Source organism: Mustela nivalis (genome assembly GCF_964662115.1).
Source record: "Mustela nivalis genome assembly, chromosome: 6".
NCBI lineage: Eukaryota > Metazoa > Chordata > Mammalia > Carnivora > Mustelidae > Mustela > Mustela nivalis.
This window is the reverse complement of record NC_139025.1, coordinates 84,751,261-84,776,641: the sequence shown is the minus strand read 5'-3', so window position 1 is coordinate 84,776,641 and position 25,381 is coordinate 84,751,261. Positions and strand designations below refer to the sequence as shown.

Genomic DNA, 25,381 nt, shown 5'->3' with positions numbered 1-25,381 from the left:
GAATGATGGCTAGAAATTCCAGGAGCCACTAAATTATGAGCCCTCTCTTGCTTTTCTTGATGTATTTGAGTGTATGATTTCATAGCACCATAATTAAGCAAGGTTCCCCTCCTCCCCACTTAGGCTAATCGTGGAAGAGAGTTTGGTTGTTTAAACCATTTTCCACTTGTTTGTTTTTAGTTTAAGTAATATAAAACAGTGATGGATATGGGTTTGAGGTATTCAAGCCTTTTTAAAAACCACTGGGTGATTAGTTGGAGTTTGATCTGGTTTTGGGTGGACATATTTACATGATTGTAATCATTTTGCATATATCACCGTATTTTTTCATTCATCCTAAAACATTTTTCAGATGTAAGAATTTTCATAATACCTTATGTACACAAGCCACTATTTTGACCCCTAATTATTATGTGCAAATCATTTGTAGTGTCTTACTATATAATTAAATTTGATAATTTTGTATCTTGTATCTTTTCTTTTCCCATACTATACTAATGCACAATGAGTTTGACTTTAGGAAGACAGTGGTTTTATGTAAGGGTTTTGGGATACTGTCAGGGTTAAATAAAGGCCTCCAGTGTCAGAAAGGAGTTAGAAACATCATAGTGAAAAAACACAAAACCAAGAAACTATAGAAGACAGGAAATATGATTCACTTTGTATGAGTAGTATTCACATTGTCTTGATTTAAGGTAGCCATTGTTAATGATTTTTTCAAGCTTTCATAATCTGTGAATAAAGTATGGAAGACTTACTTGCAGTCTTAAAAAGTGTGTAAGTACAAAGAACAAATTGGGAGGTGAAAGAGGGAAGAAGAAATGAAGGATATGAGTGCTGATGTCCTCATTTTACAGAGAGATACTGTGTTGATGAAATGGAAAATTGATGTAGAATTATATTCAGGTTGCAAAGGGATCAGTAGAAGAATTAGAATTATTGACATGTCTATATTAGGAAGAATGTGAGATGTTAAGAGTGGTGTGAGCTAAATCTTCTGCATAGCAGGAAGTAGATAGCATTGAAAATGGAGAAGTATAAGCTGTATTACTGGTTTCTTTACTTAGAATACAGATTTAAGAACCAGAAGAAGCCTCTGAAAGAATCAGGAAGTGGTTGTTGTTTTTTTTGTTTTTTTTTTTTTTTTTAATTTTTCTGAGGGCTGTACTTTTTTTTTTTTTTAAGATTTTATTTATTTATTTGACAGACAGAGATCACAAGTAGGCAGAGAGGCAGGCAGAGAGAGAGGAGGAAGCAGGCTGCCTGCTGAGCAGAGAGCCCGATGCGGGGCTCGATCCCAGGACTCTGGGATCATGACCTGAGCTGAAGGCAGAGGCTTTAACCCACTAAGCCACCCAGGCGCCCCAGGAAGGATTCAGGTACAAATGTAGGGAACAGTTGGTTTTCATTAAAAGCTCTTCAGATAGTTATATTTAAAACCCTATGTGCATCTACTATTATTTATTTTTTTTAAGTAAATAATTTTTTTAAAAGTGAGAGTAAGAGAAAGAAGCCTAAGGCATACTGAGGGTCAAGAAAGACTTTCCTGAAGAAATGCAAAGTATGACTTTTACATGTTAAGTTTTGGAGGATAGGATGGGAGGGATAGGTTCAGGCAACAGTTTGTAATGGCAGGGTGGTGTGAGATTGCATAGTGCATTTTGGAAACTTCTAGCACCTGAGAATGGTTGGAGAGAATGGTGATTTAGGAAGAGAGGCAGTTGATCCTTTACCAAATTGTAAAAGATCTTAAAGCATTTAAGAAAAAAATTTTAAACCTGTTTTCCACAAATGAAGATTTTGTTGAAAATTTTCATGTGATTTTTGTCATGAAAACAAGTTTTAATAATAAATTACATGGGTAAGTTTTTAGATTTCCCTCTTCAAAGTCTTCTTCATTTGAGAACCACTGAAATTTGAGCTGCGAAGTGATTTATACTGTTGGTTACCAGATTTGGAGGAAGGATAGACTGATAGTAAGATGACCAACATCAAGAGGTTATTAAAATAGACAGATAGAAAACAATGGATATCTAGTATGTAGTATGGAACATTGCCATTTGGGATGGAGGTAGAGGGCCAGTACGAATGAGAAATAATCAGGTGGCAATCTTTTGTTTGGATAGGCTCCACCAATTCCTCTAAAACTGAAGCCTGATTACTGGAGTGAAAAACTACAAAAAGAAGCAGAAGCTTTTGCTTATTATCGCCGGACACACACTGCCAATGAGCGTCGCCGGCGTGGTGAAATGAGGGATCTCTTTGAGAAATTGAAGATCACATTGGGATTGCTTCATTCTTCCAAGGTTTCCAAAAGTCTCATTCTCACTAGGGTAAGTGTCATCTATAAATGACCCACAAATGACAATTTGACTAAGAGAATCTTCTCGACATACTATGAGACAGAGAATCCTCGCCTTAAGAGGAGATGGAAGTAGAGCTTGTATTTAACATTCGAATATGGACTAGTGAACACCCAACAAATCTCTTAAGGGGAAAAGACCTCGTGTTGAGTCAGAGCTGTTTGTCACCTAAAGTCAAGTTCTTAACCAGCTAAACTAACTTCGATTAAGTCAGAAACTCTGATTAGCTCTACTTACCATAATCTCTTTAGCATTGGTGTTCTCCATAGCATTTAGGATGATTTACCACAGTGAAAAGCACAACATAAGAGATATTTTAACATAGTTTTAACAGTTGCCCATCATTTTATTTACTTTTAGATTTATTTATTTTAGAGAGCACGTGAGCAAGAGCAAGCAGTGGGGAGGGATAGAGGGAGAGGAAGAGAGTGTCTTAGGCACACTCTGTGCAGAAGCCAGAGCCTGACATGGGGCTTGATCTCAAGACCCTGAGATCACAGCCTGACCTGAAACTAAGAGTCGAATAGGTTAACTGACTACACCACTGAGGTGGCCTTAGAATAGTTTACCACAGTGAAAAGCACAACATAAGTGATATATAGATAGATGGATACTTTTAATGTTTCTGATTTTTAAAAATATTTTATTTATTTGTGTGTAAGTGAGAGAGAGAGAGAGAGGACAAGCAGGCAGAAAGAGAAGCAGGTTCACTGCCGAGCAAGGAGTCTGCCCTGGAACCATGACCTGAGCAGAAGGCAGATGCTTAACTGACTGAGCCACCCAGGTGGTCACATAGGTGGTATTTTAACAGTTTTTAAAAACAGTCGTCCGGGGCGCCTGGGTGGCTCAGTGGGTTAGGCCGCTGCCTTCGGCTCAGGTCATGATCTCAGGGTCCTGGGATCGAGTCCCGCATCGGGCTCCCTGCTCGGCAGGGGGGCCTGCTTCCCTTCCTCTCTCTCTGCCTGCCTCTCTGCCTACTTGTGATTTCTCTCTGTCAAATAAATAAATAAAATCTTTAAAAAAAAAATAGTCATCAGTTATTTTAAAAGGAAATCTGAAATATCTATAGTAATTTCATTTAAATTGCTTCTAAGTAGAAGTTGGAGGAGTACAAGGCAAGCACTCACGTCTATCTAGAACATAATTACTGCAACCAGATTTTACTTACTAGGTGCTGATTTTAAAGTTGATTATTAAAATCTAAGCAAAGTAAAATGTTTTGTATTTCCTTGTAGTAGTAGAAACACCTATGAAACACTCAGTGGTGCCCTTTGGAAATAGTCATGTTCCTTAGAAGTATAAGTATACTTATATAAGTATAGCCTCCTACAGTTTAACAAAGCAATTTCTGAAGCATTAAGAATTGTTTTAAATGACATAAAGTTTTCTATAAAGCATTAGATTAAAATATTTTCATTGAGGAAATTGTGTAGGCCTTACCTGTTTATAGGAAAGAGCAAATCAATTCACATATTAATTTTTTGTTTTTAGGCATTCAGCGAAATTCAGGGACTAACAGATCAGGCAGACAAGTTGATAGGACAGAAAAATCTTCTGACTCGAAAACGGAATATTTTGATTCGGAAAGTATCATCTCTTTCAGGTGAGATACGTGAATGATACCTGGTAAAATGAGTATAATACAACATCTTTAGTGAGGAGAAATCCTCAGTAGACATTTCACATACTTCTTAGTTTATGGCTTGTTTCCCAGAGCTAACAGTTAACCTTTTGAATGGGTGGGATGTTTCCTCTGGATTATAATCACTCTTGCCTTCCATAGTTTTGGGGAATACAGTTAAATAAACTGGATTTCAGTTGACTGTATTTCTCATTATTATATGGGGTCTTATAAAGAGTGACAATTTATTCCCTATCAACCTACAGGTAAGACAGAAGAAGTGGTCCTGAAGAAGCTGGAGTATATTTATGCAAAACAACAAGCACTAGAGGCACAAAAAAGAAAAAAGAAGATGGGATCAGATGAGTTTGATGTGTCTCCCAGAACTAGCAAACAGCAGGAAGGATCTGCATCATCTGTAGATCTTGGACAGATGTTTATAAATAACAGGAAGGGGAAACCTTTGATTCTTTCCAGAAAAAGAGACCAGGCCACAGGTAGGAGGGACATTTTTTGCCTTCCTTAATATAGGTGAATATCATTTAGTTCAGTGGAGTGAGTCATCTCTTGTCTGTAATTTTAGATTTAATTCAATGAATTAAAGGTAGGTTGTATAAAAAGAATATTAGCTACATTAGATTTTAGTTTCTAGCTTTACATACTCAAGGAAATCTTAAGTTACCAGTTATGGTAACATGTAAGACCTGCTTTTGATAGCAGTCATGTTATCCTAATGTTTCAATGAACATTTTTTTTAAGCTGCCATCCTTTCATACTTTATATCCAAACTCTTGATTTCCCTGCAGTTTTTGTTTCTGAGTTGAATTGTCTTGCTGAGACAAATAAATTGGAATTTTTTTTTTTAAAGATTTTATTTATTTATTTGACAAAGAGAGATCACAAGTAGACAGAGAGGCAGGCGGAGAGAGGGGGAAGCTCCCCACTGAGTAGAGAGCCCAATATGGGACTCGATCCCAGGACCCTGAGATCATGACCTGAGCCAAAGGCAGTGGCCCAACCCCCTGAGCCACCCAGGCGCCCCAATAAATTGGAATTTTTAAAAAGTTTAATTTTGTTGGGGCACCTGGGTGGCTCAGTGGGTTAAAGCCTCTGCCTTCGGCTCGGGTCATGATCCCGGGGTCCTGGGATCGAGCCCCGCATCGGGCTTTCTGCTCTGCGGGTAAGCCTGCTTCCTCCTCCTCTCTCTCTCTCTCTCTGCCTGCCTCTCTGCCTACTTGGGGTCTCTGTCTGTCAAATAAATAAATAAAATCTTAAAAAAAAAAAAAAAGTTTAATTTTGTTGAGCCAGACTCCATATTTATCCAATTGCCTATCAGTGAATTGCTGTTAAGGAACAAAGTAAATTGGTTTTAAGTTACTGTTCTCGCCTATCTTGATTTTGGAAATGAGGCTATTCTGCTTTAATATTACTTGTTTATATCATTAAGAGAATAGTATTTCCTCTTTTACTCTTTGCGTTGCCCAGTGTGTGAACCAGGAAATCTAGGAAAGTACTGAGAGATACTAAAATGAGGTAGTTTTAACTTTGCTAAGAAAGAATTTTAATCATCAGTTAAGTCTAGTCCACCTCATTTCATACATGGAAAAACAAAGTTTAAGGGCTAGAAACTTGTACTTTGTTAGAGGTGTATAAGAAAAGCAAGCCGGAGGATAGAATTATGCTTGCCTTTATCTAAATTCACTATCAGGACTGTTGGAACCATTCCAATGAAAAAGTGGTTGCATGTTGAGTTTTCCTCAACAGAAGTTCTGTCCCTTAGGAGAATCAGTGCACAGATAACCCATTATGCAGTGAAAAGTGGTTCAGGAAGTAAATTCCAAGTTGAGGGTCCCTAACCAAATTTGAAATTTACTTCTTGGCCTTTTAAGTCAGAGTGTGGTTTTAGGGATATCTCCTAGACTCCTAGGTTATATTAGCATAATTGAAGATCTTTTGTCCTTAACTTATTTCTGATTTTCCTTACAGAAAATACCTCACCCTCTAACACTCCACACACCTCTGCTAACATCGTGATGACTCCGCAAGGGCAGTTGCTCACCTTGAAGGGTCCTTTATTCTCAGGACCAGTGGTAACTGTTTCTCCTGGTCTCTTGGAAGCGGATCTGAAGCCTCAAGTTGCCACCAGTGCTGTGGCTCAATCAGGTATGTTGTAAGTGTTGTCTTCTTTGGGTAGGGAGAAGAGTTAGCCCTGGTTAAAAAAAACCAAAAACAAAAAAACACTAACAACAAACAAAAGGAGTTACCCTGGTACCATTGTGACAGAGAAAGCTTTTGAATGTGTTCTATAATGATAAAGATCTCTTATATTTGCATTTTCTTTGGAAAGAATTGACCCTCTTTTTATAACATGTTTGGCTCTATTGATTTTTTTTTTTTTTTAACTTGGGATTGGGAACTGTTTTGTGATTTTTAGTTATTTCTAAGTAGGAAAAACATGAAAAGATAAAGTAAAAGGAAGATGCAGAGTCATTGTTTTAGGTTTTGGTGTTGATAAATATTTATTAATTTTGTGTTATAATCTGAGATGGTGCACTTCTGCTTTACTAGCCTGATTCAGTTTGAGCACCACTCCCTTTTGGGGATAAGGAGTAGAATTGAAAAGGAAGTCTCAGTTTGATGATTTAGGTTCTAGGCACCTAAATTTCTATTAAGGTAAAAGGGTATCTTTACCAGTACTAGTAACTGCTAAACCCTTTCTAGAGGGTCACCTTTTCTTTTACAGTGCTGCCTCTTAGGGCTTCATTTTACCCTCAGAGTAGCAGTTAATTGGGTGAACAGAATCAAGATACAAGTTTGCCTCAGGATAAAAAAATAAACTGGGGAGCATTTCTATAAAATAATTAAATAAGACTTTAAACACTGTTAAAGAATCCTTTGGTTAGATTTTACCTGTTTTCTTGTTAAGCTAGGTTCATAATTTGAAGAGCTAATATTTCCTTTCATCTTCTTGATAACAGTAAACTGGTGAGGGACACTAGCGTGGCTCAGTCATTTAAGTGTCTGCCTTCGACTCAGGTCATGATCCCAGGGTCCTGATATTGAGCCCTGCATTGCATCAGGCTTCCTGGAGCCTGCTTTTCCCTCTCCCCCTGCCTGCCGTTCATCCTGAGTGCGCTCTCTCTCTCTCTCTCTAAAATAATAAAATCTTAAAAAAAAAAATAAAAAAAAATTTAAAAAGTAAACTGGTGAATTTTGACTACTAAATCTCTCAGAACTCTGGTCTTTGGGTATGAATGAGAGAGGGATGCTTACCACTGTAGATCTAAACGCATTTTTTTTTTCCCTCCCCCAGAAAATGACGACTTATTTATGATGCCAAGAATTGTTAATGTGACATCATTGGCCACAGAGGGAGGTTTGGGAGATATGGGTGGCAGCAAATATCCTCATGAAGTTCCTGATGGCAAGCCATCTGACCACCTGAAAAGTACTATCAGGAATGAAGATAACTCCTTTGAAGATTCGGGTAGAATCTCTTCCAGAAGCAACCATAGAGAAGGCAGAATGGCATTGGGTCCAACACCAGTTTTTCTGGCGAATAAAGATTCTGGTTTTCCACAGATAGTTGATGTTTCCAGTATGCAAGAAACACAAGAGTTCTTACCCAAAAAGATTTCTGGTGAAATGAGAGGTATTCAATATAAATGGAAAGAGTGTGAATCTAGACGGGAGAAACCGAAGCCAAAGGAGTCTACGTTTCATAAATTGAAGATGAAAGATCTCAAAGACTCAAGTATAGAGATGGAACTGAGAAAGGTAGCATCTGCTATAGAGGAAGCAGCGCTGGATCCCAGTGAACTGCTAACTAACATGGAAGATGAGGATGATACTGATGAGACACTGACTTCTTTGCTCAATGAGATTGCCTTTCTTAATCAGCAACTAAATGATGACTCTGTTAGCCTGGCTGAACTGCCCAGCTCTATGGATACGGAGTTCACAGGGGATGCTCGACGGGCTTTTATCAGTAAGCTTCCTCCTGGGAACCGAGCAACTTTCCAGGTTGGCCACTTGGGAACTGGTTTGAAAGAGTTACCTGATGTACAAGGGGAGAGTGACTCTGTCAGTCCTCTCCTCTTGCACTTGGAAGATGATGACTTTTCTGAGAATGAAAAACAACTTGCTGAACCAGCCTCTGAGCCAGATGTCCTTAAGATTGTTATTGACTCTGAGATAAAGGATTCCCTCCTTCCCCACAGGAAAGCCAGTGATGGAGGGAAGAGTACTTCTGGTGTCCCTGCAGAGCCTGAAAGTGTGTCCTCACCTCCTGTCCTACACATGAAGGCTGGCCTAGAAAACAGCAGCACCACAGATACTTTGTGGAGGCCTATGCCAAAGTTGGCACCTCTAGGTTTAAAAGTAGCTAATCCCTCTAGTGATGCAGATGGTCAGAGTCTCAAAGTGATGCCTTGTTTGGCACCTGTAGCTGCCAAAGTTGGATCAGTTGGACACAAAATGAACTTAACAGGGAATGACCAGGAATGCCGGGAGAGCAAGGTGATGCCTACACTGGCACCTGTTGTGGCCAAATTGGGCAACTCTGGGGCCTCACCAAGTTCTGCAGGGAAATGAACTTACTTGTCCTCAGGCAGAAGCCAGGCTATGAGGGAAACCTCCTTTCTCTATAGGCATCTCTTTGTGTCATGGAACTGTGATCCTTGACTTTGATGCGGTGGATGGATGGTAGAGAAAGAGGGGTAGGGTGCTGACCTCGGTATTAGAAATAACTACTATGAAATTCTGATCATGTTAAAATGTGTTACCTCACTTGTGGTGCTGGGTCTCCTCATCCTCTCTAAGAAGATGTGATCCATTACTGAACACGAGGTGCCCCTCTTACCTAAGGAATTCATAACAAGACTCTAGGTCCATAGTGGTTCCTAGTTCTTCCCTCCCAGATTAAAAGCTGCTTGAGACTTTGGAGTTGCTATGGGCTGAACTGTAGTGGATAGCTGTTGTTTTAAGTGGTTTAAGTCTGAAATCCAAGGAATGTGATGCACTTGTGTAAAGGGATCCAGAAGAGATAGATTTTAGTTGGTGTTTTAAGAGTAGTGGGAGAGAGGATGGGTACCATGGAATACCAAAGTGAAACACTTTGTGTCATTCAGCAAAATTTTCTCTTCTTTTTCCCAAGTAGCTTCCATTCCCTTATTTTTTCAATCAGAATTATAAACCCAAGCCTTCTGGTAAAGTAGGAATGCTTTTAACTTTTAATACTAAGGTGATTATTTTGAGATGTTAAGGAAAATACTAGTTCCTCCTTACTGTCTGGGTGTTGAAAAGACATTTCATAGTACCAGGGATTTCTACCTGGAATTTATATTTTGGAGATAGGCATAGAGGGAGCCCTCCCCTTTTCATAAATCACATCACTCAAAAGACAGCTAAAATGAAAAGCATTCCTTGCCCAGACCAGAGACAGTGGCCAAAACAAAAAATTGTGGGGCTGGATGTTTCCCAAATCAAACCAGCCTCCTGGTGCTTGAAGGTTTCATTCACTATTACCTGCACAGGTTGTAAAGAAAAGGAAAGTCACAGTAGGCACTCTTTACCAGGGAAATGAGGCAGTATTTGAATCACGAGATATATTTTTTATTATCTGCTACCATGGATTCAATGATCTGTAGAGCTTTTTCACTCATTAGCTGTCAGGGTATGAAGGACTGACAGCCTGTAAAGATAAAGATATTTATATTTTTGTATAGTTGTTTTCATAGATTTCTCAAAGGCTGAAGTTTTCAACCTAGAAGATGAGATTTGTATTGAGTATAGAAATGATGTTTCCTATCTAGTTTGTAAATAATCATGGTGCACTTGAGGGGTCTCTTGGAAACTCCTGGGGGCAAGAATCACTATTCTGAAAATGTATAGATTGGGATTTAGCTGCTGCATTTTGCCTTTCTTAAATAATTATATTTTGGAATGTAACCCCTGTTCTGTCTTCATTGACAGGATTTGCTTGTGTTGTGAAACACTAACACAAGAGCTTCCAGTGCCTGGGCTGTGCCTAGGTGATGCTGTTTCTTCTGCATCCCCCTACCCCTTGCCTTCTTTATGCCAAATCCCACTCAGCATATCTTCAGACATAGTTTGTGAGACCAGCTTTGGAATGGTTCTAGCCAGTGAATTAGTACTAACATGGTTGGTTCCCTTTCTCATAACTCTGGTATCAGCAGATTGAAAAAGCATGGAAAATTTCCTCCGCAAATTACAGTGAGAGCAAATTCATTGTTGGTTTTGTGCTACTTGCCTTTCTAGACCTGCTCATCAGCATTCAACCTTCCCTCCTTTAAAGGTTCTTGAAGAAGCTTGAAGTAGGTAATGAGTGCCCCTCAGCTTCTCATTATCCCTCCCAGTCCTCTTTACCCAGCAGATTTCATTCAATGCCTTAGCCAAGGAGTCCAGTACCTGTCTCCCCTGCTAATAATTGTCCTTGGAGATCTTAGTACTTTAATCCAGGTATCGCAGTTTCCCATTATTAACTTGCTTGTCTCGTCCTCACATTTCCTCCTGACTTCCCAAGGCTCTTACGGCTTTTGAGGGTCAGCCAAGGAGAAGGCAAGTGAGTTGAATAATCCTCAGGAAAAGAAGGACCATTCTGCTTCTGAACACTGTTTCCTTTTTTAGAAGAAAATAGATAAACAGGTAGTATCAGTTCTTGATGGGAAGATAGTTGACATGAGAGATGTACAAAGATGGAAATAAGAGATGATTCCACGTGTTTAAGGAAGGCTGCAGATGTCTTTACAAACTCCCAAGATAATGGCGTTTTCAAGACCTCTTAGAACTACTAAGTTGTGAGGGCTAATTTGGAGGGCTCCGTCTTTACAATAGTCCTGCAGTCTTGACAGAAATCTCAAATCTCCAAAAACTCCTACCCTTTAACCTTACCCCAGGAGAAACTGATCTATGAAAATGACATGTATGATTATGAAAGATTATGAAAGATGAAAGAGTGAGAGGAGTTGAGGAATTGGGAGGATAGTGAGCTCTCAACACTATAAGAAGCATGATCTCAGTAGACCAATAATTCGCCTTTTTATACATCTGTAAATAAATGGAATGTTTTTAAGAATATAATTATGTCAGATTTAGCCTTTTCTTTTATATATTAAATATATATCTTTCCTTTTCTGCTTTTGAAAAATGACTTATTTTTTTAGAAATGTAAGAACAAGTTTGGTGAGTGGAAGGCAGACTGTATAAACTTGAAATAAATCAGTTATAATAATTAAAGCAGGATTTGTTGGGAGGTTTGTGCTGAGTTGGAGCAGAGAAATTTAATGCCCTGAGTCTATGAGAGAGGTGCCACTGAAGTAGTTTTATCATAGGAATTACTTGCTGTTTTCAAAGTGTCTGACATGCCGTTTGGGGGTGATCTTTGCTAATTGTAGCATATTTTACATGGAGACTTCAAAATTTTACACAAATTGATGGCAAGTGTTTGTCTCAAGAAGTTTAGAGTGAAGAAAGGCTAGCCTCGTAATATTAATGTGTGCAAGGTATACCAGTTACCTTAAAGAATAAGGAGACAAACAGTCTGAGGGGCTAAGGACAATAAATGTTCTTGAAGCAAAGTACATGTTTACTAACTAGTATCAGGATTTACAAAAAGTTTTGTTAAAGGGGTCCTTCAGACATTAAGATGAAGATAACATGAAATCTGTGTACTATGTATTATAAACTTGATGCAAATTACTTTGGGTAAATGTATAATAAATTCAGGGTTCTTCCCCTAGAACTATGAAGGAAATACCTGGCAGGCCGTTCTGTAACAAGTTTGAAAATGTTTTGAACACAAATGAAAAGCAGATAATCCATATATAATTTGGGGCAGTGTTTAGTAGTAGTTTCTCTCTCTCTCTCTCTCTCTCTCTCTCTCAATTATATTGGTTAAGATAATTGAATGGGATCAGGTGAATAGAGAGGTAAATGCACTTTGAAGATGGGTTTGAAAAATGGTGATAACCCTTGTTCCTCCCACCCAGATTAAAAAACAATGCACAGAGTAGAATAAGCAGCACCTTTTTAGGTACTTTCATGGAGAATGATGGATAACTAAGAATCTCAATACATTTCTTGCACATAATTGTTGATTTCAAAGAAAATGCTTGTGAGGGCATCAAATCTTCATGTTATTGTATTATCGCTAATGAAATTTTACATGAACACGAATGGCTGGATATAAAAATTAAAGCTGAGGTACATAGACTCTCACTACCATTTGGAGAAAAAGTTCAGTCAAAAATAAATGCATTTTCAGAACTAAGGGGAATAATTTGATATAAATTCTGAGCTGAGGCATGTCTGTAGTATATTAAATATGCTTTACCTGCTCTACAGAGGTACATAAGCATTGAGTAATGGTGTGATGGAGGCATATGTGGAGGGTGAGAAGGCTGAACCACGGAATGGGTTGGGTATTTTTGAGACAAATCTAAGCTCTACTAAATTTCTTACATCATTGCAAACTGCTGTTAGAAGAGATTATGTTAAATAGGAAAGCAGTCTTGGAAGCATTGATCTCAGCTGTCCACAGTGCCTTGCATGTGAAGGTGCTCAATAAATATTTGAACTGATGAGCAAATGTTTACTCCAGCCTGTTAGTTTTCTAGGATCTTAGAATTGCACCTTTTTGCATGTTAAGCCTAGAGTGAATTTAAAAATCTGGTCTAATGAATATAGTGCAAAATTGTATGCATCTATTCCTAGACATCTACATTTTAGAATATGACAACCATGTATGTTTAGGACATACACAGGCAGAATAAAAAGTGAAATAGTGTATGGATGGTGAAATACTTACATAAGGGTCAACTGCATTTACAGGGTGGGTTGGCAATTAATTTGAAGAAAAGGGAATAGCGCTTTTATTCACACGACCTAGGATTACTGTTTTCTGAGGAAATAAATCATGAAGCATGGGAACAGCCTACAGCCTATTCCCATATTGAAAAGCTGCATAGTAACCTAGACAATAAATGGATTAAATGGTGAAGAATTAAAGATACATGGTTTTTGTTGGGATCTTAGACTGGAAGTACGCAGATTCTAGACTTAGAATATCTCATTACACTGTTCTCAGTTTTTCAGTCAGATCATTTTAGACAATGAAAGGAGCTTGGATTTGCCTCCACAACTTCAGATGAGAGTAATTTGGGGAACATTTTCTGTAAGGGGATAAACCAGGCTAACTTAGGACAGGAAATGACCAATGACACTTTGTAAACCTATTCGTCTGGCCACAAGGGATGTGAGAAAACCACTAGAGAACGCAAAAATGTGGAGAGAATTAGGGACAACCGAGGGTAGAGGTGGGCAGTTGCTGGGCCATGTAGCACACAAGCAAGGACGGCAGGTGGCACCATTTACTAGTGTTACATTTGCTTCCTTCTCCCCCTGTCCCCCGCCCCCAGTAGAGATAAAATAGTGGCAAGGAATTGAAGGAACCAACTTTCCATTGAATACTCTGGCTGACCCTTGCCTACTTCCTCAGATTTGAGAAATAAATGGAAAATCCCATTTTATGTTCCATTATGTCTGCAGTGTGGTGGAAGAGAAGGAAGCCTCATGCCTCTCCTAGCTATTGCCAGTTGGTTGTCTAGGAGATGACTTTTCTGATTTTTGTTTCAACTTGTGGGCTTTGCAGATCTTGTTTTTAATACATGGCTATACTACACCTAAGTACATACCTCTTTTGCTAAGGCGTCATCTCCCCCAGGGGTTCAAAAGATCTGGATAGGGTGAGACAAGATACATAGCAGTGTACACTTCGTCTGGGGCCCAAGATTTTTGGCTTATGTTAACCTTTTCATAGGCCATCTTGAAGTAATAATGACGCCAGAGGGCTTCTAGAAAACAAACTGAGACACCAAAGAAGTAATATGTAAAGAGTATTTCTGTGCGAGCGCTGCATTCCTCTCCCCCACAATGAGCTAGAAAGTTCAGACTATACATACCACTAAATCTAGTGAAAGCAAGCTCGATGGTGACCTCGCCAAAGTAACGATACTAGGGAAAACTAAATTTTGAAAGAAAACAGGGTAAAAATCTGGATCAACAAAGTCCTTGTCAGCTAGGTGAGAGAGTGCGGTGGGATATTGGAACCTAAAGTAATGTATCTCAGGAGCATTCACTTACCTCACATATCTAAAGCTCAGTACATGGCTATCATTTCCTGCCCCTTTTCGATCATGGCCAATCAGGTTGCCCCCAGTTCAAAACACTTATCATCTAAAGAGTTAGGGGAGTCCTTTCACGTAGGTCAAAGCGCCGGGGGAGGCGGCGAGCAGAAACGATTCTAACCGCTTTAAATTCCAGCGCTTGGGATCGATGGGCGCAGAGCCTTGTAGCTGTACCTCAACCTTGTAATCGTGAGCTAGGAGTCAGTTTAGGCTAAGGTCCCCCGGGCCTTTCAAATGCCAACCGCTGCACCCTGGGGGCGTGGTTACCGTCTTGCTGGAGCTCTGGGAAGAGCACTTCTCTGGAGGACCGGGCCTCATAATACCATAAAAGGCTGGTTCTCTCAATTCTGAAGCCATGTTCTGGTGACCTTCCTTTAGGAGCGCTCCCCGCGACTGCACTGTGCGAAACCCTTAGTTTTCGAGTCCCATCTCTGCTTCCTAGGCCCTTTCATTGGCTCCGCCCCCTTAAGCCTTACTGGTCCACTCTCAGAACGCCCTCCTGGTTACAGACCGCACCCACTCGCCTCGGCTCCGCCTCACCAGCCTGTAGCTTGGCCCAGGCGGTAGTTCGCGTTTTGAGCCGCTCGTGCCACCATAGCTGCTGCTGCCGCTGCTGCTGCGGAGCCGAAATCGCCGAGCGCGATGCCTGAGGGCGCTGTGAGCGGGGTGCCCCCCGCGCCCTGGGGCTGGTGAGGCTGAGCCCGAGCGGGGGCGCTGGCGAGTTGCTGGGGCTGCTGAGGGAGGTGAAAGAGTAGGGTCCAGGGCCCCTGCGGAGAGCGAGCTCCGGAGGGTCGGGGGTGGGGGAGGGAGGCTCCCGTGGCAGAACGGGTTGCCGGGCCACTGCGAACCCCGCCGCGCCGAGTGTCCCTGTGGCCGCCAGCTCAGGTGTCCAAGCCCTGGGCGGACTCTTCGGTGGCCTCGGCGGCCTCCTTCTTTAGACACTGCAGTTGCCATGGAAACAGTTGGGAATTAACGGGGAGCAGAACAACCACAAGCCCTACTAGGGCCAATCCCATCCCTCTAGCTGAATGCCTCTGGCAGGCGTGGGCCTGGTATTTCTTTGCAGCTCAGGCCTTTTCCCCCCTCTTTTTCATGGGTTTGTCCTTCAGACGTAAGAAACCACGCAGGGCTTGAAGGCAGGTGTGAGGAGCAGGGAGAGGGTAATGCCTAGAGATAAGAGCTGCAGACACGGCTAGGCAGAAGGTAAGGTGGCCTCTGCCATCTCAGGTCAGTGGGAGGGCATACTGGAAGGACCTGTGGAGTGGGAAGGCAGTGCTGCTTTTGAGACAAGTTCCAAGACTGGGCCAGGATCTGTCCCCGGGTGCTCCTCATCATGATGGCTGTGGAAGGGTCAACCATTACCAGCCGAATCAAGAACCTGCTGCGATCCCCATCCATCAAATTACGCAGGAGTAAGGCAGGAAACCGGCGGGAGGATCTCAGCTCCAAGGTGAGTCCTAATATTGGGAGGCACCCCTTTCCAGTCCTCCCGTCTTCTCTTCCATGTTCCTCTTTCACCTTCCTCTTTTCTTGGGAGAGAGAAGAACCAAGAGCTCCTGTCGGCTCTAAAGGATCAAATGTGCCCATCTCTGCTCCTCAAGGAAGCAAAGATTTCATTTTAGGTTAAAGGAAAAAGAGCAGCAGGAGTGGGCATGCTGAGATTTCTCCATGAAAAGGAATAAGAGAAAAGCAACCCGGGTTCACTTGTAGCTTCGCTACAAACTAAAACTGTGCTTGGGGAAGCCAGTTCATAAGTGATGACTCAGCCCATTTTGGATAAAGTAGTGGGACCATATACCCTGTGAAGGGCTAAATTGTGACTAAGGTAGCTGCAGGTGTTAGTGTCATGGCTGAGGTTATGCAAGACAGAAGTAGCAGAAAGAACACCTAGTTTGAGGAGTTGGCTTGCTAAGTGCTTTTGCCTGGGGTCAAAACAAATTTGTCTCTTCAAGAAGCCTAAATTAACTTAACTGGAGCCTCTTGTCAGCCCAGGAATGAAAACATGCAAGGAGCCAGGTATCTGCCAGCAAAACAGTTCTCCTGGTTTGTCCTTGAACATTGCCTGTCTTACTCATTCTGTGCCTAGCACTGTTACACACACCCCTTCAACCCAACACTCCAGAAGTTGCTTAGAGGCCAGTCCTTTTCCATCCCCTCACTTGTCCGGGTGTAGGTCCTTATGTTTTCTTCAACTTCGTTGAGCCCCCACAACTTAGAAAAGTAGACCAAATTTATTTAATCCCTTAAGGAACCTAGGGCTTTGTTCTCATAGAATAGGTAGACTTTTGTGTAATATTAGCAGCCAATATGCACAGTAGCCTTGTGCAGTACAGGATTGCTACAGGAAGAAGCATTGGAAACAGCAGCATTTTATTGCCTTGCCTGTATCTCTTCAGAGGATGAGTAGGGCCAATGAGGAATAATTTAGAGTGCTCATGTACAACATGGAAGGATTCCGGGAAGGCTTAGTTCATATCTCTGTCCTTTAACAGAACCTTACTTCAATGTGGTCAGAAGGAGAACAGCCTTCCTGTATATTTCAGCAGAGGTCATATTGAATTGAAATTAGCCACAAGGTTTCATGGCAGTGGAGTTGGTGACCTTTCTAAGGACTCTAATAGGAATTCACTGTTCATATTCTCCAGAAGTAGGAGAATCATCCTGGAACTTAGAAACTAACTTAGATTTGACTGTCTTCGCTCATTTACTGTGTTGGATCATTCTTAGTACTGCAAGCTCTGTTATTCTTGGCTGGTAACTTGACAGTGACTACCACTATTGAAGCAATCTTCTCATATGTTTTGGCCTCTTTTTCTGACCAAGAATGCTATAGGTAGTAGAAATGTGTAATGGGAGTTTATTCTTCAGTGTTAATACTTACTATAATTTTGGAATGGAATTCAGAAGGTACAGTTGCCATTCTTTAAAACTTCCCATATCATTCATCATTAAAGGACTCAACAAATATTTATTCTGTGCCTGTTATGTATGGAATCAGTGACGAATAAAACATCCTTGCCATCAAAGAGCTTGTGGCTAGTCAGATATAGAAACAAATAATTACAACTTGGTATGTTTAATTGCTGTCCTAGAAGTAAGCATAAAGGTCTTAAGGGCAACACATGGGAGGGAACCTAAGTCAGTTTAGGGGAATTAGAGAAGACTTCACAGAGGTGGGGATGCTTGAACTATGAGTCCTGAGACAAGAGAAGAGGAGAAGTTCTCTAGGAAAACAGTGAAAAAGAGTATCCCTCTGGCATCACCATTAAACATCCCTGTTTTCAAATAGAAAATCAGTGTTTCAGACTGCTTTAAATGGCTTTGTTTGTCCTAGAGCTGAGAATGAAGGAAATACTTAGCTGAAGTTGAATGACCCTTGAGTAGTCTGACAGAGCAAGAGTGCTGGTGTCTATCTTTAGCACCCAAAAGTAGTTGCTGGTTTTGTGTGCCCAGGACCCTACAGATGCCTGACCCCCCACACTCACTGAACTCTTGACTTAAGATGATTCTAAAAGCCTGTCCTGTAGTAATCCACATAGGACCTGATGATAAAGCTTTGTGAGCTGCTCTACTATGTGGTGGCTGTGGGTCATCATGATAACAATCAGAAAGCTTGTGATTCACGGATAACTAATGCTGAAGTAAAATTTGACGACCAAAAGACATATGCCTTTGAGGTTGGGGGCGGGCAAAGAAGGAAGTGACAGAGGGCCTTTGTGCAGCTTTTACCTCAGATGGCTTGCTGCTTGGAGTCATACTATTCCTCCTGTCTAAAGCAGCCTTTTCATCAAATTCTCCCCTTACTTTAAAAAAAAAAAACACACAATATTTTATTTATTTTTTGTCAGAGAGACCACAAGTAGGCAGAGAGGCAGGCAGACGCAGAGAGAGAAGCAGGCTCCCCATTGAGCAAGGAGCCCAATGTGGGACTCGATCCCAGGACCCTGGGATCATGACCTGAGCTGAAGACAGCCACTTAACCAACTGAACCACCCAGGCGTCCTCTCCCCTTACTTTTACATCCAATTCTATATTTACTGCAGCCACAGGGACTTCTCTGAGTAGCCCCACTACCTTGGAACCAATCTCTAATTGTTCTTTTATGTATGCCTTCATTTCTTAAGGCCAAGAGTCATGTTATTTATTTCTTTTACATCACATTGTTTAGTATAGTGTAAGGTGAGCAGTAAATCTTAAGTGCATAAGTGAATGAAAACACTTTAATGGTGTCAGATATAGTGGGAATAAACTTGGAATTCCAGAAGAAAGGGAGATGATCAGGAGGAGTTTTGTGATGTCTTTAAAGAAAAATTGGAATTAGGAATATGAAAATGTTGAAAAAGAAGTAGAGATGTAGCCAGCCACGTTAGGGATGAAGGGCACAAGTGAGAAGAGGGGGTGCATATATGCAGAAAAGAGTGCTCATTAAAGACTTTTTAACTCAGGAGAGACTTAGTTAAAATATGGTTGAAACATGGTTAAAAGCTGGAATGAGAGCCAAGTAGAAATGGCATTGAGAGTCTTGATTGAGAAATGGGTAATTGAGAGCTGGGATTTGTATTAAGCTTTCTCTAAGGGAGGGAAGTCTCTGCAGTGAGATAGAATTAGAAAAGAGTAATTTGACGTTTTATTGCCAAATCTGCTGAGCGTTGATGAAATGTAACTCAAAGTTATCAGTTGTAAACATGCTTCAGCTTCAAATTCTCTACAGTTGTCAGTTTTGCCTTTCAGCAGAGGCTGTGCTTTCAGCCTCAGAAATGTGTGTGCTCTGGGTAGCTAGCCCTCCCCCTCTTTTCTTAAAATTTCTGGCAGATTTTTATGTGGTGGGAGCTGGGTCATTTTTCTCTTTTAACAAAGGACAGAAATGGAATGAAGCCGAGCAGGCACGATTTAAGTTAGGGATACAAAAGGATTGCCTGTGCTAGAGAGTTGTTAGATCTTGAAAAAAGTAAATGAAGAGGTTTTGAAAACCTCCTCCTCCCTAATAGCCTTTTGTCCACTCTGGGTTATGTATTATTATTTCTCCGGAAACAATGGGTGAGATGACTTGTAGCTTTCTTCTAGTTCTCAGTTTTTTGGGTACGAGTTTAACGCATTCTCTCTCATTTTTTCCCCAAATTTTCTCATGTCTGGTTGTATGGTGGTGCTTTGAGCCTTTTAATATGCGGCTCTAAGAAGGGTTTTTGTAGGGGATTTTCATGGAAGAGAAAAAACTGGCAATAATCTAATTGTAGCTTTTGCTCAGTGTTTGAGTCCAGGTGTTAATACTGAGACCCTTTAATCTGTCTGTTTGGTATTGGGAAAGCATATTCATTTCCAGGGCATTTATATAGCCATCTTTGGCTTGAGCTGGATGTCTCTTGACTTGGGGGAGGAGTCAGGACAGCAGTGAGACAGAACACTTTTGCAGTGTTTTAAAAATATACAGATTCCTGGGCCCCATCCTAGCAATCTGGAATCAGAGGCTCTGGAGGTAGAGCTTTTTAAAATTGTTTTTTAAGAGTTTATTTATTTGTGAGAGAGAGAGAGAGAGCATGCACACAAGCAGGGGCAACGGCAGGCAGTGGGAGAAGTAGGCTCCTCGCTGAGCAAGGAGCCTGATGCAGGATTCGATCTTAGGACCTGGGGCTCATGGCCTGAGGCGAAGGCAGACGCTTAACCGACCGAGCCACCCAGGTTTCCTCTTGGGGTAGGGTTTGGTAGTTGTTTCTTAAGGATTTTATTTTTTATTTATTGGACAGAGAGAGAAAGAGAGGGAGAGGAAGAGGGCGAAGCAGGCTCCCCACAGAGCAGTGTATAATTTAAGTTCCACCAGAAGCCTGCTGCTGGATTACAAACCTGTGGCTTAAGTGCTAGGACCTGGAATCTGTTGGCTTCATACCCTAGCACTCATCGAGGCTTCTTCTTCTTATTCGTTTTTTCAAAAATTATTTTGCTGGGGCACCTGGGTAGCTCAGTGGGTTAAAGCCTCTGCCTTCAGCTCAGGTCATGATCCCAGGGTCCCACATAGTCCCACATCGGGCTCTCTGCTCAGCAGGGAGCCTGCTTTCTCCTCTCTCTCTCTGCCTGCCTCTCTGCCTACTTGTGATCTCTGCTGTCAAATAAATAAATAAAATCTTTAAAAAAACCCAAAACACCTTACTGGTGGTGGTAAATATAAAATTAAAATTAGATTCTGTAGAATGGTAATGTTGGTTCATACTTCATTTACAACTCTGACTTAAAAGTTAAAAAAAAATTATTTTACTTTATTTAGAGTTTTATTTATTTATTAGAGAGAGGGAGAGAGAGCATGGATGTGGGGAGGAGCAGAGGGAGAGGAGACAGAGATTCTCAAGCAGACACTTCACTGAGCACAGCCGGATGTGGGGTTCAGTCCCATGACCCTGAGATCATGACCGGAGCCAAAGTCAGGAGTCAAACACTTAGCCGACTAAGCCACCCAGGTGCCCCCTCACTGAGACTTCTTGAGAGTATAGAAAGCTAGCCCAGTGAGTATACTGTTCTCCTTGGACAGTTCTTATCTCCACTGTGTCTCTTAGACCAATTGCTGTGTAAAGTGTTATGTCAGAGATAGGTCTGAGAGAACTGCCCTTTTGCAGGGTTAGATATGAGGAACTGATAATTGCCTTACTAAGACAGATCAGCAGGAATTTCCTCTGTGGGCAGGAATAGGAAACTTTATGATAATGTCTCTTGAGTCCTGGCCAGTTTTTTATGTCACCATTCCACTACCCACTTCCCTTGGCATTCATAGGAACCAAGGGTTTTTGTGTTTAATACACCATCTCAGGTTGCCTGGGTGGCTTGGTGGGTTAAGCCTCTGCCTTTGGCTTAGGTCATGATCTTGGGGTCCTGGGATTGAGCCCCACATTGGGCTCTTTGCTCAGTGGGGAGCCTGCTTCCCCCATCTCTCTCTGCCTCCCTCTCTGCCTACTTATGATCTCTCTCTCTGTCAAATAAATAAATAAAGTCTTTAAAAAAAAATACACCCTCTCTGGTCTCCCCACCTAGAAGTAGATGGTGAAGGGTAGGGGGCCCCTGTGGGCCAAAGACATGCCCCTCACCAGCCTTTGTGAATGACCTTGAGCAACTTGTTATTGAGTTTTTTTTAATTTTGAAGATTTTATTTATTTATTTGACAGAGAGAGGGAGAGATAAGGAGAGCAGGAACACAAGCAGGGGAATTAGGAAAGGGAGAAGAAGGCGTCCCACAGGGTAGGGAGTCCGATGTGGGGCTCAATCCCAGGACCCTGGGATCATGACCTGAGCCGAAGGCAGATGCTTAACAACTGAGTCACCCAGGCACCCCTTTATTGAGTTTTCTATCTCTGACTTATTCCTCAAGTAAGGCTCGTAAAGTGCCTTGAGCTTCTCAGAACTGGTGGTGTCCAAGGAAAAGTGTGAGGTGTTCTCCTGGTTTTGTTCCTTTGATCTCTGCTTCATTTCTCCTTCCGGTGCCTGCAGCTGCCCTCAGCTTTCAAAGTGATTCTCACTGGAGAGAGAGGATTCCTCTCTCCCCAGCCCAGCTCCTCTTTTGCTGTCTAAAATAGTCCAGCCTCTTCAGGCTTTAAGTCGTCTTGCAGAGCTATCCCTCATCTGCTTGGTCTCACTTATTTCAAAGTCTAACAACACTGCTGCTTTCCAAGTTTCTTTCCCTCTGCTTGTAATTTAAGGCAAGTTTCCCCTGTTGGGTCAGTTTGAGTCACTATCTTATTTCTTGCCCATATTTTGAATGTCTTTGGGGGCTATTTGTATTTCTCTGCCTTCACTCTTCCCTCTTCCATTTGTCACTTGCGTGTTTTTCATCTCTTGACTAATAAAAAAACATTGGTAGAAGTAAGCCTTCAGTCTGACTTCTGTAACCTCTCCGTCAACCTCCTGAATCTAAAGTTGGGCTTGTGGACTCTTATCACTGCCCCTTTGTTTGGGAAACAGTCCAGAGCTTGAAATTTGGGACTCTGTTTATTCAAACTAAGCTTCTCTGGGAAGGGGGTCTGTTGCACTGTTGTTCTCCAAGTATCTGTTGGTTTTACTTCATGGGCAGACTGCAATGTTGGTTAGAAAAACAGCTACAGTGTTTGCAGTAGGATTTGTTATATTATACATCACATTCCCATCTCTACAAGCTAAGTCTCTCCTCTGGGCCCATTGTCTAACGGGTTTTCTCGTAGTTTCCCTTTACAGTACCTCTCAGCAGAGTTGAGCAATGAGAGCTTGCCCACCTGCTTGGGTGTTTGATGAATCAGATCCACACTGTGGGTTTTACCTTAACTTCTGTTACCTCTTAAAATGAAAAGAAAGGCTAAGGGGGGGGGCACGAAATTAAGTGAGTACGACAGACAGATGGGGCAGTGTAGATCTTTAGGGTTGGTATTTTTGAGTGTTTCCATTTTCCACACCTTGGTTTCCTCTCTCCCACATCACCAAGTCTGCGGTGCTTCTTAATTGGCTACAGCATTTTCCTCTGGTTTTGAAGGGCACTTACAGAAGAGTGAGTTCACATCACAGGATGGGTATCTCTTCTTAGATTTCTTGGGAGTAAATTCTACCCGCTTTCATTTTATCCCAGAGAATGTTTATAATGCTTTTTGTTGCTTCTGTAATCTATAAAACACTCTATTTTTTTTTTAGATTAGATTCTAAGTTTATATACTTTATCTCTTCCTAAAACTGGAATGAAGCTAAAGACCTTTTCCCCTCCTTGCCCCTTCTTTCATAGCTGAGATTTAAATTTACTCAAAGATCTTGGAGCACTTAGTGAAACCACATGACTGATTTTTTCTTTCTTTCTTTCCTTCCTTCTTTCTTTCTTTCTTTTTTTTTTTTTTTTTTTTTTTTCTTCAGTATGGTAGATTCTCTTTTGGAGGAATCCTGAGAAGGGAGTTTCTTAGGTTCTTCTGGATTTGAACATTGCCTCTCATTCATGCTGAGCACACTACAGTTTCTAACTTCCCATCATATTTCTCAGGCTTTGAGATCTATATTCCTTTAGTGGTGCCCCTGGTCATTTCCCCATATGCCCAGCTAACCTTGCTAAAGGTGGTGGCCCTTAAAAAACAAAACTAACTTTAAAAAAATTATGAAATACAATAACATCATATTGTATGTAATTAAAACATGGTCCCCATGTTTATTTTTTAAAAATAATTTATTTTTTATTTTTTTTTAAGATTTTTATTTACTTGACAGAGAGAGATCACAAGTAGGCAGAAAGGCAGGCAGAGAGAGAGAGGAGGAAGCAGGCTCCCCGTGGAGCAGAGAGCCCGATGCGGGACTCGATCCCAGGACCCTGAGATCATGACCTGAGCCGAAGGCAGTGGCTTAACCCACTGAGCCACCCAGGCGCCCCAAAATAATTTATTTTTTAAAAAGATTTTATGTATTTATTTGACAGAGAGAGCGAGCACAATTAGGCAGAGTAGGCAGAGTGGCAGGCAGAGGGAGAGGGAGAAGCAGGCTCTCCATTGAGCAGGGAACCCCGTGCAGGGCTTGATCCCAGGGCCCTGGGATCATGACCTGAGTGGAAGGCAGCTGCTTAACCGACTGAGCCACCCTGATACCCCTCTCAGATTATTTTAGAGCCATCATTTGGTAACCCTCCTTTCCCATTACATCCTTGCATTTCTTCCCACCCTCAACTCCAGATTTCCACTTCTTGCCCTGTGGTACCATTAGGAGCAGTTGTACTGTTATACACAGTGGTTCTGTGGGTCCATGAATGTCAAGTTGACCGGGCACAGTTCTTTCATGTCAGATGACCATAAGCTGCAAGTAGTTGCTGCTTCTCTCTGGGGTTGGAGTGAGGTGGCGGAGTAAAGTGGAGACCAGCAGATGCTTTGTTTGTTTTGGTGTGGGGGGACTCAAGGGCCTTGAACCAGAATGTGTAGCTCACACTCCTGATGGCTTGCTACTTCTGCCTTTTTATTTCTTTGCCTCTCCCTACTCACAACTGACCTTGTCTTTGAAACAGTGGAGAATTGCTGAGTTAAAATGCCTATTTTCTGTGGAAAAAATGCATCTAAAATGCCCCATGCCAGAGCTGATCTCGATGATGACAGCTGGAGTTCAAGTGACCATGAAAAAGAGCAAAAATGAGGTCATATGCCCACCTGACTCTTTGGTTGGGCAGGCTCCAAGGTTGCTAAGTTCCTTGAGCAAGGATCTTGCCTCCCCTGACCTCAGATTTGTATTATTTTCATTTCTTTTGTCAAATAGGCAATGATGGTAACATTATGGGTACAAAAGCATGGGATCTTAATACATGCTTTCCTGCAGCTGCCCTAGGTCATCTGAGGAGAGGAAGCCCCAGGCCAGGTGGATTGGGTGGTGGAGGGCAGCCCACAGGCAGTTTGCGATTGATCGTGGGGGAGGAGCTCAGAGCTTGCTCAGAGACTCTGACCCTTGCCACTTCTGGACTGCTGCGTTGGAGAAAAGCAAGCAGCTGCTTGTCAGAACCAAACATGGGGTAGGCAGCCTGTAGCTGCTCTCCTTGAGTTATCCTGATGCTCAACTTCTGTTTGGGAAAAGGCACACATCCATGATTGTTTTCATATGGCATAGTAACCTGGTGCAGACTAAACATGTCCTTTCTCCTTACGGTGTCCTTCTTTCCCCAGGCTGCTTTGATCTCTCTAGTGAGGCATCCCCCCCCACCCCCACCCTACCCCGCCAGCAACTGTCTTCACGACTGGCCCTCATAGCAAACCCAGAACTGGCTAGTGAATAGGGTTTCTAAGAATGAATGTGCAGGCAGGTTAGTGGGCAGGGGCAAGAGGCCATGAGTGGTCTGGTTAAAAAAGCAGTTTCAGATTTGGGTCTATCCTGGAACTCTGCAGTTCACCCAGGCTCCTGAGTGAAGCCCCTGCTGCATTTCCTTGGGCTGTACATTGAGTAGTCAGGTGTCTGTGTGTGTGTGTGTGTGTGTGTGAGAGAGAGAGAGAGAGAGAGAGAGAGAGCGCGTGCTGGCTTCTTTCTCCTTTGTAAAGTGAGAACACTGAGGGAGGGCTTCCTCCTTGGGCTATTGTGAGGATTAAAGGAGAGCTAATGAATGTGAAAGCACACTGTAAGGTCTAAATAAGTTTATCGCTGTTAAGGGGTTGCTAATGTTATGAGGGTCCATAGCTTTCTAAAATATTCAGGAATTTTTTTCTCATTTGCTGGCAAGATTTTATTCGTTCAGATTTACGTTT

General features: G+C 41.8%; 2 protein-coding genes and 1 long non-coding RNA gene across 55 annotated transcripts in view; 2 read left to right on the top strand and 1 right to left on the bottom strand.

The window, feature by feature from the left end:
* MGA (MAX dimerization protein MGA) overlaps positions 1-11,241 on the top strand; it is a 168,979-nt gene extending 157,738 nt beyond the window's left edge. For 46 of the 50 annotated variants that reach the window (XM_082735492.1, XM_082735487.1, XM_082735526.1 and 43 more), the window contains 5 exons: positions 2,127-2,333; positions 3,855-3,966; positions 4,251-4,481; positions 5,971-6,147; positions 7,298-11,152. In XM_082735492.1, the coding sequence (XP_082591618.1) occupies positions 2,127-2,333; positions 3,855-3,966; positions 4,251-4,481; positions 5,971-6,147; positions 7,298-8,577 (2,007 nt within the window). In that variant the 3' untranslated portion in view covers positions 8,578-11,152. Of the gene's footprint in view, positions 1-2,126; positions 2,334-3,854; positions 3,967-4,250; positions 4,482-5,970; positions 6,148-7,297 lie in introns of those variants that run through there. The other 4 variants (XR_014312984.1, XR_014312985.1, XR_014312986.1 and 1 more) reach the window with 2 other exon arrangements.
* LOC309867159 lies at positions 6,114-14,598 on the bottom strand. The gene is made up of 3 exons (XR_014313005.1): positions 14,457-14,598; positions 13,698-13,868; positions 6,114-6,193 (listed from the first exon to the last, which is right to left on the bottom strand). It is a non-coding gene; the product is annotated as an uncharacterized lncRNA (long non-coding RNA).
* Positions 14,599-14,766: 168 nt separating this feature from the next.
* MAPKBP1 (mitogen-activated protein kinase binding protein 1) overlaps positions 14,767-25,381 on the top strand; it is a 52,344-nt gene continuing 41,729 nt past the window's right edge. Inside the window, exons 1-2 of one of the 4 annotated variants that reach the window (XM_082735545.1) lie at positions 14,767-14,878; positions 15,417-15,639. In XM_082735545.1, coding sequence (XP_082591671.1) covers positions 15,523-15,639 — 117 coding nt within the window. In that variant the 5' untranslated portion in view covers positions 14,767-14,878; positions 15,417-15,522. Of the gene's footprint in view, positions 14,879-15,298; positions 15,640-25,381 lie in introns of all 4 variants that reach the window. The other 3 variants (XM_082735544.1, XM_082735542.1, XM_082735543.1) reach the window with 3 other exon arrangements.